Source organism: Symphalangus syndactylus, chromosome 6 (assembly GCF_028878055.3).
Source record: "Symphalangus syndactylus isolate Jambi chromosome 6, NHGRI_mSymSyn1-v2.1_pri, whole genome shotgun sequence".
In the NCBI taxonomy this organism is placed as follows: Eukaryota; Metazoa; Chordata; class Mammalia; order Primates; family Hylobatidae; genus Symphalangus; species Symphalangus syndactylus.
Genome location: NC_072428.2, coordinates 40,198,861 through 40,213,004, shown reverse-complemented (window position 1 = coordinate 40,213,004; position 14,144 = coordinate 40,198,861). Strand labels below are relative to the sequence as shown.

The 14,144-nt window shown below is 36.0% G+C and overlaps 1 protein-coding gene across 34 annotated transcripts in view; it reads right to left on the bottom strand.

Moving 5' to 3' along the window:
- The window catches only part of SOX6 (SRY-box transcription factor 6), a 792,566-nt gene that overhangs the window by 18,442 nt on the left and 759,980 nt on the right, over positions 1 to 14,144 (bottom strand). For 30 of the 34 annotated variants that reach the window (XM_055282275.2, XM_055282287.2, XM_055282273.2 and 27 more), the window contains 2 exons: positions 3,608 to 3,841; positions 819 to 1,035 (listed from right to left, as the gene is read on the bottom strand). In XM_055282275.2, coding sequence (XP_055138250.1) covers positions 819 to 1,035; positions 3,608 to 3,841 — 451 coding nt within the window. Of the gene's footprint in view, positions 1 to 814; positions 1,036 to 3,607; positions 3,842 to 14,144 lie in introns of those variants that run through there. The other 4 variants (XM_055282280.2, XM_055282282.2, XM_055282292.2 and 1 more) reach the window with 2 other exon arrangements.

The window sequence follows — 14,144 nt, the reverse complement described above, 5'->3', positions numbered from 1 at the left end:
CCAAGTGTTTCCCTACTCTGAGTCCAGCTGCTTCAGGTCTGTGCCTCAAATGGCCCTCTGGGTTTGCCACTCTGCTGTGCTTCTAGGTCTGGGTATGCTGGAATCTACAGTCATCTGCATCCCCACTTATCCTGACTACTGTGGTTATGAGGGGCCTCTTTTGAATGCAGACAGCCAGTCAGCCAAGTCAAAATTTATACCAGAAATCTATTACCTAATTTTTAAACAAAATGACATGAAATCAGACTTGAAGATATCAAAAGCATGTCTAGTTTCTGATTTAAGCAAGAAAATATACATTGTTACTGCTCCCACCACAGAATAATTTACTGCAACAGGAGTTCTGGATCTTATGCCAAAATGAGGTCCTCTAACCAATGTCAAGGCCAATTATCTTGTGGTAGATCCCAAAACAAAAGCAGACTATTGTGATTAGAGTCAGAAGCACCACCCAGAGAAGCTGGGAAGGTTCTGGGGATTTCTGAAGGTTAGTTTTTATTTTTTCTCCCTGTGCGTCTGCTTAAATAAACTACCAGAAACTCTGTGTGTGGGCACTGAGCATCTTAAATTGGCTTGGGAGACAATGACAGGGGTGATCAGCTGGGATTGAACTGTTCCAGGTTTGGCTTGATTTGAGCAAAAGCCATGGTGCAATGCAGTGCCCCTATGACACAGCAAAGATTCTCATGGCCAAGCCCCTTCAGTATGCCACAACCTCCTCTTTCCCTAATCTCCTTCCCAAACATACTGCCAGTAGCCATCCTATAGTTACTTACTGCAAAAGTAAAGCCCAGGTGGCTAAATTCGGGAATACTTACCCCACAGTAAAGAACTGCCTCATCTCCTGTCTCCGAGACCTCATCAGTTGCTTATACTCCCCAATCCTAAGCTTTTTGCCATCAACAATGCAGGTGCGTTTCGGTCGGGGTTTGTATTTATAGTTTGGGTACTTCTCCAAGTGGATCTTGCTTAGCCGGGCCTGCTCTTCATAATAAGGTTGCTTCTCCTGGTTGGACATTGATTTCCAGCGAGATCCTAGAAATAAAAATAGCCTTAAGTACCCAAGTGGTCAAGGCAACATATTCTAGGCAAACACAACTAGATATACCTTCCCACCACTTCACTCATCTGTGCGCTGGGTGGCTCCAATTACCACATACCACTGGCTGTCCCAACTATACTTTTAGTCTATAGCGCAAAGAACAATTTTGCGTATGATACTTTCTTGTATTATGTCCTTCAATAGTTTAAGACTGATGCTACTATAGTATTTTAAAATATATCTTTGCTGCTTAAAGATCATCGCCTACACCAAGGTCTTTCCCCATCCACCTGCCTACCCTCTCAACAGGGATAAAAGGCTAAACCTCCTAAGCATACTTTTGAGCATGACAGTATTCTCAGGAAAAGCTTTCTTTGTCCTAGAAATTCAAACATCTCCCAAACTCCAAGTATCTTTAGCGAAACTATCCTTTGACAAGATGTCAGCAGAGGTTGAAATCCTTCCATATATAAAAAACTACTACGCACAAGTCTCCTATGGCCTAGGTAATTTAAAAACCTAAGCTCTACCTAAGAAGTTATAGCTTTAGAACCAGAAGATACTGTTGGAATTATATATACCATTTTCAAGTACTATAAATGCTCATTCAAAGCTGTACCAATAAAAGTACAAAAATTTTTAATACGGTTTATACAGGAAGAAGGATAAGTATTCACTTCTCTAATACTGTTTATAAGGAATTATCTAAACACTTGATGAAGAGGGGATGTGTTTTTTTACATGTATCAAATTGCATTTTTGTGTCTCGCTGGTGAGTAAAGCGGTAACAGCTGTGCAGACTGGATGTTAGCTATTCTTCAGTGGAGATTTTTCATACATAAACAAATGGAAAAGTTGTACAAATATTCTCTGCAGCCAGCAATATCCTGGTCTGCTTTAATAGCACATGCATCCCTGCTCTTTCCTGATTGTTGTTCAAAAGTTGTGTAGAAGGCCTAAGCAGATAGTCTCTGTGTTCTGCTGGTTTCCAGCAGCTTAAAGCCCCAATTAACAAAGGATTCTTGGTGCTCTTGAAACGCTTGCACTTAAAGCTTTACATTTTAATGAATATACTTACTATATTCCTAATAATTTTTTCACGGAATGCACACAAATAATATAGATTCCCCACAGCTGCCAAAATGGAAACAGAGAGGCTCTGTACCCATCTGAAGGCTTACTCATATTGCTACTAAAAGGGCAGAAAAATATGAAAATCTTCAAGTTAGATATAAAACTGTAAGGCCAGAGAAGCACTGATTTTTTTTTTACAATGTCGTTTAACTAGAAAAAAAAAAATGTATGTCCACTAGGAACATTTTGGTTTGACAGATATTTAAATTCAAAAGAATAACATCCCTATGCATAACTCTGAAGCTCTAAAAATAAAAACCACCCTTAATTGTAATGACATTTAGTATCCATTTTGAAATTAGAAAATCAAAAAAAAAAAGAAAAACATATTTTAACATTTCACCACTATTTGATCTTATGTATGTTTTAAATTTTTCTTAGAGGTCACTGCCTCAAAATGCCTCAGAATCAAGTTAAATTATTTATACAGTGACAAAACATGTGTATCTGTGCATGTCCAGATCACTGATATTTACTCAGGTTAAATATTTATTACTTTTGAACAAAACATTTAAAAAATTAAAACCACAGTTTAAGTCTCTAATGTTTTTCAGCTTCTTAAACAGCTTCCTTTGAGATCTTGTCACATCGTGACAGCTTTAAGTAGAACAGTGCCTTCTGTGTTTTTCCTTTTTAAAGAGGAAACATGTTGACTGTAATGCTGCATGTTGAATAAAATATGTTTAACATGTTGAGCACAATAATTCCAAACTGTACAATCCACACTAGGCAAGCTCTACACTAATAGAACAAGGCTTGAGTTTAATCCTGAGAAATAGAGAATCACTGTGGCAATTTACCACAAACTGGGCCTCTGCCCTGTAGCTCGTGTGTTCAGCTCACTGCTATGAAATTTGAACTAGTCATATCTTATTAAAATAATTTTAGATTTATTTTACAAGTTTTAAAGTGATCATCAGAGGCACTGTTCTGCACTCCATGAATTTCACACCATTTTGGGTTTCTAGTCCTTGATGAATTCTTTCAGTGGGACATATAAACCCAAGAACACTAAAGTAGAAAACTGTAGGGTCTATGAGTACTTCATAGCAACATATGAATTTAAGAGAACTGCACAGTAAAAGGAGATAAAGCTTGTCTCCATGATTCTTGTTTAGCAGTGACCTCTCAAGAGTTGCTAAATTCACAGTATTAACACATACTATAAATAGTTTTCTCTCTGAAATAAGTGTTTAGCCAGTCCTGCCCTGGCACCTGGTGGATATAATAACTCCCAAACCTAAATGCCACATTATGGGGTGGGGGAGGCAGGCATGATGACGAAGGCTCCTGCGGCAGCTGCCTGACCTTCGTCTAACTTGCGCCCGCCACAATCTCCCTTAGGATGCTAGTTATCCCCTTGCTTCCCACCCTGGTGGCACTCATGGGACTCGCAGGGGAGATCAGCTTTAGCTGCGCTGCTGCACTCACCTAAGATTTTGCTAATGTTGGAGTTATGCATGTCGGGGAAGGCCTGAAGGATTTTTCTCCTCTCATCCTTTGCCCAAACCATGAATGCATTCATTGGTCGCTTGATGTGTGGCTCGCTGCTGGCACGGCCGCGGGCGTCCCTGTAGACTCGTGCTTCAGCCACAGTGGCACCTCCTGTTGGCCAACAATAATACTGCTGTAGTTTAGCTGCAGAGCCATTCATTGCTTTACTTCCTGTAATGTCAGGGCAGGAAGAACAAGATGAGTGGAAAGCATTATTTTGTGGATAATGTCACACAGCTTACAGCCTGGGTCAGATGTTTTCCCCAGGTCCTCCTCTTCTTTTCTAAGTGACTTCTTGGAAGTAGAAGGCAGGTTCAAATGACAATTCTACAGGCTCTTCTGATGTAGCCCTCAAAGACACACTAAGAATTAATTTTGTGTGTGTTTTATACACCCTACCGCATTTACTACAATAAATGGTAGGTGATCACAGAGCAATGAATGACATTACCTTATGGTAAACTTTCCTGCTGTAATTCCTTTCTTCAAAAGCATGCTCTTACCGGTCATTTTAGACTCATTTGCCCCAGATCACAACCACTCTATATGTTTCCCCCAAATAGAATTGTTCTTCACAATATTGTCTTGACCTCTGCTCTTCTCACTGCCTAGAAGACCCTTCTCCTACTCTTTCATGCTAAATCCCATTCAACCTTCAATCATGTTTCATGATTGAATGCATTAATTCAATGAAAAATATTTATTGAGCAATTACTATAACCTAGGTTTTATGCCAGGTGCTAAGGAGACCATGGTAAATAAAACAGTTCCCACTTTTAAGGAGCTCACAGTTCAGAGTAAGGACAGACAATTATAACAAAGTGGGTGAGAGGAGCTACAATACTGACGTTAACAGGGCACCAAAAGAGCACCAGATAGAATGGTCAGCTAGTGCTTCCTAGGAGATGTGATGTCTAAACTGAGTCTTCAAGGATGAATAGGAATCAGCAAGTGAATGGCAGAGGGAGTAAAGTCCAATGGGAAAGGTAATTCAGGGTAAAGGAACAGTATTTGCAATGATGCTCCCCAGGCTGCACTCAGTCCTCTTGCTTTCAGGAGACATGTCCCATAGTAATTATTGTTTATGTGACTATCTCCCTCCTTTCCACTCCTCTCAGAAATATGAGAAACCTAAAGTTAATGATTATGTTGTGCTCATTCTTGTATCCTCAGGATTTTTCACATAATAGATAATAAAATATTCATTAAGCAAAGATTATTTGGTTTTCAATTCATATGCAAAAGTCGTAGACTAAGAGGCATTTATTTCAAGCGTCCTGTTCTATTTTTCTGTTGTTTAAGGGTAGTTCTTTAACATCTATGAAACTATGCCTAAATTCCTGATGCTATATAATTTCCAAAGAGCCGACTCTAGTAACATGCTAGATTGAAAGCTCCCTGAAGATAGGGCAAGGGATGGGTCTTATTCACTGCTGTATTCCTAGGATTCAATAAAGTACTTGGCACATAGGATTTCAATTAGTAAAATATGTTATATTAATGCACGATTGAATAAATAAATGAATGAATGAACATGGCTCTTACTTGTTTTCATGCACCCTATACCAGGGCGATATACTGATGTATACTTTGTGATGTGGCAACTCCTAAATATCTCTCACAGATTGAGAACTTCTATAATTAAAGGTAAAGTGGTCGGACTGATAGCCTCAGACAAGGCTTCTACCACATAACAGGAAAGCCTACGCCCAGAAGTTTAGAAGCAAAATATACATTAAAACCAACATTTCTATTTTCTGGAAAAAGTAAATCCTTTCTGCTCAGTGAAGTTATTATACAGGACCAACATGATTCAATCAATCTCTGGCCCTTCCTCTCTATTTTTAGATACCTTGGTTAAGTAGACATTTGTTTGTGTCAAAGCGAGTAATAAATTACAACATTATAGTGCACTATTATTTAGCAAATATGGTTATCATTTACTGCCAACAAAAGACAGTATAAAAGGGTGGGATTGGCTAACGTGAATTTTTTTCTAAACAGTACTATGTGCCAAGTACTTTATTGAATCCTAGGAATACAGCAGTGAATAAGACCCATCCCTTGCCCTATCTTCAGGGAGCTTTCAATCTAGCATGTTACTAGAGTCGGCTCTTTGGAAATTATATAGCATCAGGAATTTAGGCATAGTTTCATAGATGTTAAAGAACTACCCTTAAACAACAGAAAAATAGAACAGGACGCTTGAAATAAATGCCTCTTAGTCTACGACTTTTGCATATGAATTGAAAACCAAATAATCTTTGCTTAATGAATATTTTATTATCTATTATGTGAAGGATTATACAAAAATAACATATTTTATAAACAGCCCTTCTTTTAGGCCTAGTAGACAGAATGATCCTTTGCATGAAAAGTCTTAGATCCCAAGATGCATAACTAATACGATACCTTTTTGCCACCATACCCACAGTACATTAATTTCATTTAAAATGCACTGACCATACAGGATAAATTGATTTCACTTTATATGGGTTTGACAGCCATGTTTATTGTGCAGTGAAATGTACTGTAGCTTCCAGCTGACAATATCCATCAACACAGGGCAATATGCTGACTGCTGGGCCAGATGAAGGCATACATTACTCTGGAAGTGAAACACTCATTCAGATACAACAGTGTCTTCTCCTGAGGATCACCATGGTAATTTATGATGCCCTCAGTGCCATTACTTTACAACTGACATGGATTCAGCAATTTATATACTGACATGCATTCACATAAAAGGAGACAGGTTTGTGGAGAATGTCAGATGCAAAAACATTTCAATATTATTCTAAGTTAACTGCTATGCCACAGGTGATTAACATTTGAGACCTGCTTTTACTGTTGTAGATTTCTCTCCACCTCTAGCAAAACCAAATAGTCAGCTTCCATTTATTTCTTCATTTAAAATACGTATTTCATCGTAAATGGGAAGTTTTACTGTCCCAAAGACTGACAGAGATCATAGTGGATTTTTAGATGCTGGCTTTGGTATAAACATTCTAGATTCTCTACTCCGTACCAATTGAGTCTCCCAGATATGCCATACATATGCCCAATCTCTCTCCCACTCATGCTATACCACAGTCTTCACATATCCTTCCTACTCTCTTCTACTTTACCAATTTCTACCTTTTTCTGAGGAACAGAGCTCAAGTCTGACCTCTACCCTGCACTGACCTTTTCCTTTCCTCCTACATCACATATTATCTTCAGGAGCTGAAGGACAAGGAATTGATTACACAGCAGTTCTCTGGGACTCATATGTAATGTTTCCAGACGTTGAAAAATTCAAGCACAGTGCACAGAACAAAAACACGAATTAGGAAGGGGAAGAATACAAAATGCTTTAGATCATGTGCACATCACTTTTTTCTGGTCACCTCTTCTCTCTTCCAGGAGTGAACTACAAATGAATGGGGACATCCTAAGCTAAACTAGAAATGTTGTATCAGATGAACCAAGATTTGGGAAGAAGAGATTTACCCAGGGAGGCCAACATTTGAAACTACTTTTAAATTGAATCTGATACCCGATCAACTACAACAGCAACTTTTAACACCACACAGATTGCAGTACCCAGATCCCTTTGCAAAATCATAACTTGGAAAATGTTTTCCTGTTTTCCCTTCTCCCACTCTTCCTATTTTTGCCCCCTTCCTGTCCTATCTCCCAAATATGTAGTACTCTAACGCTATCTTACGACTATGCAAATTATGCCCAGGAGGTCACTCTCCTTAATTAGAAAGTCAATGAAAACAACAACAACAAACCAAATTTGCATATAAAAATGGTCTCACCTTTGCTTTCACCACCACCACTAACATCCTAGAAAGGGAGTCTATCCTTCCCTAGATTTATAATATCTGAATTAACACCTAGGTAATGTACAGAAAATACAGTAATATAAACCACAAATGCCCCACAAATACATATTGAAGGTTTCTGCTATTCTGTCTTTTCCAAGTGACCATGCCATATAAGACTCATATGGAATTCATTGAAGCATCCATATGAGTACTATGGAGAAATATGTTTTCAACAAATATTTCTTGAATATTTTGATAGAAAACATCTCCCAATGTTACTTTTTTTTTTCATTTAAAGCTGACAACTTATCTATTACTTGAATTTACAATCTGAGTTTGAGTTAAACTTAGATTCAGAATTTTAAGAAAGTATTAGAGGCTACAAAGTCAAAAGAACATTTAGAAAGTGTCCCTAAACTTTGCTTCTGAAACAAAATGGTTAAAGAATTGTTGCCACAGTAGAAATACATATGATTGTATGTGTGTGTGTATAAATTCAGAAATTTAAAAATGGAAATTATGTATCTGGAAAACCCTTATAAATAGATAAGAAAAATTTTATAGCATAATATAAATTGTTTTCAAAAGGTATACTATTAATCTGTGTATCTGAAGTCTAAAATTCACTTTGTTATAATTAATTTTAAAAATCTGCATATTGTATGATTTCATTCTGCTCCATTCATCATTAAGTGCAAAAAACCAAGTATTTCATTCTTAAATAGCCAATAGTCTGCATCAGAATCCAGAACTTGGAATGGCTCATAATTCTATGAGGCAGTTTCTTCTCCTTTTAATAGCAGAGGAGTCATTTGTGAGTTCAGCATATGATTTTTCATGGAAAGCAGTTAGAAGAAGCCTAGACCCACAGCTATGTACCTGGAGACAGCTTTCCAGCTGACCTAAAAGCCTTTAATTGCCAGCAACAGCAGTCCCAAATGACAGTTGCTGAAAGGCCAAGAGATCAACAGCACCACAGTAGGCTTCAAGGGAAAGCAAGGTCCCTGTACGCCAGGAGAGGCTGCTCTGTACAACTTCCCCTAGAAGGCTCAAATTGGTTAATTCATCCTTCATCTCAGTTTGTGTAAAGGCAAACTTTTGGTTAGATTAAAGATAGTTAATCTGCAGAGAGAAAATGGAAATTGCCAAGGCAAATATCTCCTTAGAAAGCTGTGATTTGAATGATTTAAAGAGAAGACAAAATCGAGTTTTTCCAGGTGGGTTGGAAAGAAGGCCAGTTTCACCATCATGGCCTCTGGCAATGGTCCTGAACTAATCTTGGAGAGGCCCCTTCCTGGTTAAATTCCAAGGGATATCGGAGTGAATGAGTGAGTGCCTGGTGCACATATAAAGTTATTCCTCAGGGGAATTCTGGTTAATTCTATAATGTGCCTATGAATAATTTATTTATGTATTAATTCAATAAGCACTTCTGACACATTTCATATGTACCCAGCATTGTGATGGGGTATACAAAGATAAATAACACGTGTGCTTTGTTTTTAAGGAATTTGGTCCAATGGGAGAAGACACATAAATTAAAAATTACAAACGATGCTAACAGCGGTAATTTAAAAATACTATTAGAGCAGGGAAACGAAGCTACTAACACAATTGGAGTGGACAGAGATGAATATTAGGGAGGCTTCAGAGTTGAAGCGGTGCTTGAGCAGCATCTTAAAGGAGAAGTAATAATTTACTAGCAGGTATGAATGTGAAACTATTTTGGGCTAGGAAATCAGTGTGAGGAAAGGCACAGGGTTATAAAAAAAAGCAAAGGACATTTTAGGGAATAAAAAGAAGTTGGCGATGGCTTGGGTTTATGTAAAAAAAAAAAAAAAAAAAGGGGAGTACTAAGAGATGAAATTAGAAAAGTAAATAGGGACCAAATTTGCTAAGCACCTTGAATGCCAAGCTAAGAAGTCTTTTAAGGTTTTTAAGCGAAGAGTAACATGGAAAAATATGTTCTAGAAGAGATCAAAATGGAAAACTAAATGAGAAATTACCACTGAATAGTCTCAATGATTACCAGTTAATTGATAATAAAGAATAGAATAGAGGAAAAATAAAGTGACTACCTCTTCAAGGGCCCATTAAAACTTACATTTTGTCAGATAGAATTAATGTGATATATGCAAAATATTGGCACAAAAGGTTCTATTATAAAATCAAATTCTGGTAATGGCAGAACAGCTCATATCAGACCTATCCTCCAACAGATAATAAATATAAACTCTGAAGAAAATATGAAAAAAAACCCCATAGATGTTGAAGATTCCTGAGAGCTACCAAAATTAAACAGAAACTGGAGTGGATTCCATCCTAGAATGAAAGGCATTTTACTAAATGAAATTCTGTTTTCATAGTTTTTCCCATGAAGACACTTCCTGGTCTTCATAGCATGGAGTGGCTAGAATGCAAATAGAAAGTCAGTTAATTAGCTTAATGTGTCAGAAGACAGAGTTTGAACTTACAGGTGGCTGCTAACCTCTGAACTTGCCATGTATTTGGAAGACTCAAGTGAACCCAATGAAAAACAGAGCTGTGTATCTGGAAAATCTGAAAAGAGATTTCAGCTGATGCCCTTTGCAAGTGAAACAGAATTTGAATTGGAATCCTATCAAGTTAGAAAGAATTCATAAACACCTTGGGCTTTCCACTGAAACTCCAGAGGGGCAACTTCTTAGGAATAAATTCAATATGCCAGGACTAAGGATTTGCCCTAAGACTAAAAACAAAATTAAAAAAGACTCTCCCTAACAGTGCAAAAACTAAGTTTCCACAAGTTCAACGTGTGCAGCAGGTAATTTAACTGCTTCCTGCCCCCAAAATTAAAATTTTTCAGAGGAAGATAATAGAATACAGAGTATCTACAATGGATAATCCACAACATACAATATATAATAAAAAAGTATGAGTTGTACAAACAACCAGGAAAATGTGACTCAGAGATCAAAAATTAAAAAAAAATAAAAATAAAGGAAGAAAAATACTGGCTGAAAATTACCTGAATTTGGTGAGAAATATCAACTAAGAGGTTTAAGACATTCAGAGAAATGCAGGCCAAATAAATACAAACAAAACCACACCTAGAAACTAGCTAAACTACTGAAAACCAAAGACAAAGAGAAAATTCCAGAGAAAAGGGACATGTTACTTACGGGGAAACAAAATTACAAATAAGGGCTGATTATTCACTAGAAGCAATGAAGACTAGTAGACTATGGAACATTTTTATAATGCTATAAAAGGAAATAAATTCAGAGTTTTATCCAGTGAACATATGCTTCAAAAATGAATATGAAATATACTCTCAAATGATTAAAAGCTAAAAGAATGAGTTACCAGCAGACAAACACCAAAAGAGATATTCAAGGAAATTATTCAAGAGGAAAAGAAATAACACTCAATAAAAACCAGATATACAGAAAGAAAGGAAGAATATCAAAAATTATTTGTGACCATTTTTCTTCTCTGGATTCCACTAATAAACAGCTAATTGTTTAATGTTTTTAAAAGGCAAGGGACTATTTCATACAAAATATAACATTGTATTGTGGGACTTATAACATATAAAAAGGTGAAATATGGAACAACAATAGCATATTACCACAAAAGATGAGGGTATAAATAGAATTAGATTGTTAAAGATTGTAATATTTTACATGAAGTGGTAAAATTTTAACTGTAAGGATACTCAATTAAGGTTTCATAGTGAATCCTTAGAAAAACCAATTTAAAAAAATACAAAGAGGCCAGGCGAGGTAGCTCGTGCCTGCAATTTCAGCACTTTGGGAGGCAGAGGTGGGAGGATCTCTTGAGGCCAGGAGTTCAAGACCAGCCTGGGCAACATACTGAGACTCTGTCTCTACAAAAGGTTAAAAAATTAGCTAGGTGTGGCGGCATGCACCTGTAGTTCCAGCTACTCAGGAGGCCGAGATTGGAGGATTGCTTGAGCCCAGGAGGTTGAGGCTGGGCCACTGCACTCCAGCCTGGGTGATGGAACAAGACTTTGACTCAAAACAAAAAACAAACAAAGTAAAAAATACAAAGAAGTATAGCTAAAAATCCACCAGAGTACTTCAAACAAAAGCTTAAAAAGGGATTCAATTAACACAAAGGAAGGCAGAAGAGGAGAAATAGAAGATGAAAAACTGAGGGAACAAATGCAAGTAGTGAAAAAGTACTAAAGTGTAAGACCTAAGCCCAACAAATTTAATAATTATATTAAACAGAAATAAATCAAATTATCTAATTAAAAGTCAGTGATTTCTCTGAATGGATGAAGAGTAAGAATCAATGAAACAGAAAACAGGTACAATAAAGACGACTTACAAAGCCAAGGTTAGAAATTTGAAAAGTACAATAAAATTAATAAATCCTAAGTAAGATGGGTCAACAGACAAAGAGAGAAGACAAAAATGCCAGTATTTGGACTGAAAGAGGAGATTTCACTGCAGATACTACCCATATTACAAAGATAAAAAGAGAATATTATAAATAACTTAATTTCAATAAATTTGACAACTTAGATAAAATGAACATATTTGTTGAAAGACACAAACTACCAAAATTCACCCAAGAATAAAGAGAAAATCTGAATACACTGATAGCTAATAAATCAATTGAATTTATAACCAAGAACTTATCCACAAAGAAAATTGAAGCCCCGAATGGTTTCACTAGTAAATTCTTTCAAACATTTAAGGAAAATAAGAATAATATTGCATAAAGGTATGAAAGTAGAGGAAGAAGGAACACTTCTTAATTAAGTTTATGAGGCAGCATACCTTGACAGAGGTTTGAGCGTAAGTGCAAAATTTTAAAATAAAATGTTAACAAATTGAATCCAGCCAAATGTAAAAAATAGATAATACATCATGACTAAGTAGAACTTATCTCAGGAATGTAAAATTGGTTTAATATTTGAAAATCAGACAATGTAGCTCATTACATTAACAGAACAAAGGGAAAGAAAACACATGATAATCACAATAGATTCAGAAAATCATTCTAACAACATTCAATACTCAATCATGTTAGAAATGCTCAGGAAATTAGTATTAAAAGGAAACTTTCCCAGTCTGATAAAGGGCATTTAAGAAAAACCTACAGGTAACATCAAACTTAATAGTGAACTACCGAATGCTTTCTCTAAAAATGAAGAACAAGGTGAAGATGTCCACTCTCACCATTGTTAACCAACAATTAAAAAACTAAAAAGCTCATGCTTTATATTTTGGGAGGCTGAGGTGGGCGGATCACGAGGTCAGGAGTTCAAGACCAGCCTGACCAATATGGTGAAACCCTGCTCTACTAAAAATACAAAAATTAGCCGGGCATGGTGGCGTGTGCCTGTAATCCCAGCTACTCAGGAGGCTGAGGCAGGAGAATGTCTTGAACCCGGGGGGCAGAGGCTGCAGTGAGCCAAGATCACGCCACTGCACTCCAGCCTGGGCAACAGAGCAAGACTCCATCTCAAATAAAATAAAGTAAAATAAAATAAAATAAAATGCATTCAAATTATAAAGGAATAAATAATGTCATCTGTTTATATATAATTGTTTACATAAAAAATCCTAAGGAATTTACAAAATACTAGAACTAATAAGTGAATTAACAGTATTGCAGTAAACAATAAAAAATACAGAAATCAATCATATTTCTTTATACTAGCAACAGTTAAAAAATAATATTCAAATTTGTATTTATAATAGTATCAGATAATAAAATACTTGGGAATAAATTTAACTGAAAAAAGTGTTCAAGACGTCTACACTGAAAACAAAACAACATTTGTAACTTAAAGACCTAAATAAATGGAGGAATACACCATGTTCCTGAATCAGAAGACTCAATATTGTTACAATGTTATTGTTCCCAAATTTATCTACAGATTCGACCAAATTCCAATAAAAATTCCTCAAAGTTTTTTTCGTATAAGGTGAGAAACTGACTTTAAAATTTATATGAAAAATAAAACAGTAGGACAAACTAAAACAAACTTGAAGAAAATTAGAGGATTCAAACTACCTTAATGAAAACTAGGCTGTTAAAGTGGAAAATGATAGTTTTTTCAACAAATACTGCCAGAAAAAGTTGATAGATACATTGGAAAAAAATCCTGGATCTTGTATCACACATTATATCCAACAATTGGAGATGAATCATGACTTAAATCAAGAAAGAAAAAACTATAACACTCCTTTAAATATACATAAGACAATATTTTAGTGACTTTAAAGTAAAATGACTCTTAGATACAACATATAAATTACCAAATATACAAGAAAAATGCTAAATTGAACCTTATTAAAATTAAAACTCTGCTTACCAAAAGTCATTGTTAAGAAAATAAAATGTCAAAGCACATACTGGAAAAAATATTCAGAACGCACATATCTGACAAGAACTTGCATCCAGGATATATAAAGAATGACCAAAAAAATCTAATTTTAAAATGGACAATAGACTTAAATGAACATTTTACAAAAAAAGGATATAGTTATGGCCAATAAGCAGATGAAAAGGTATTCCCTATTATTAATCATCAGGAAAATGCAAATTGAAACCACAATGAGATGCATTTCACTGGAATGGCTTAAGTGCTAAATGTTGGCAAGGATAGGGAGCAACTGTAACTCTAATATACTGGTGGT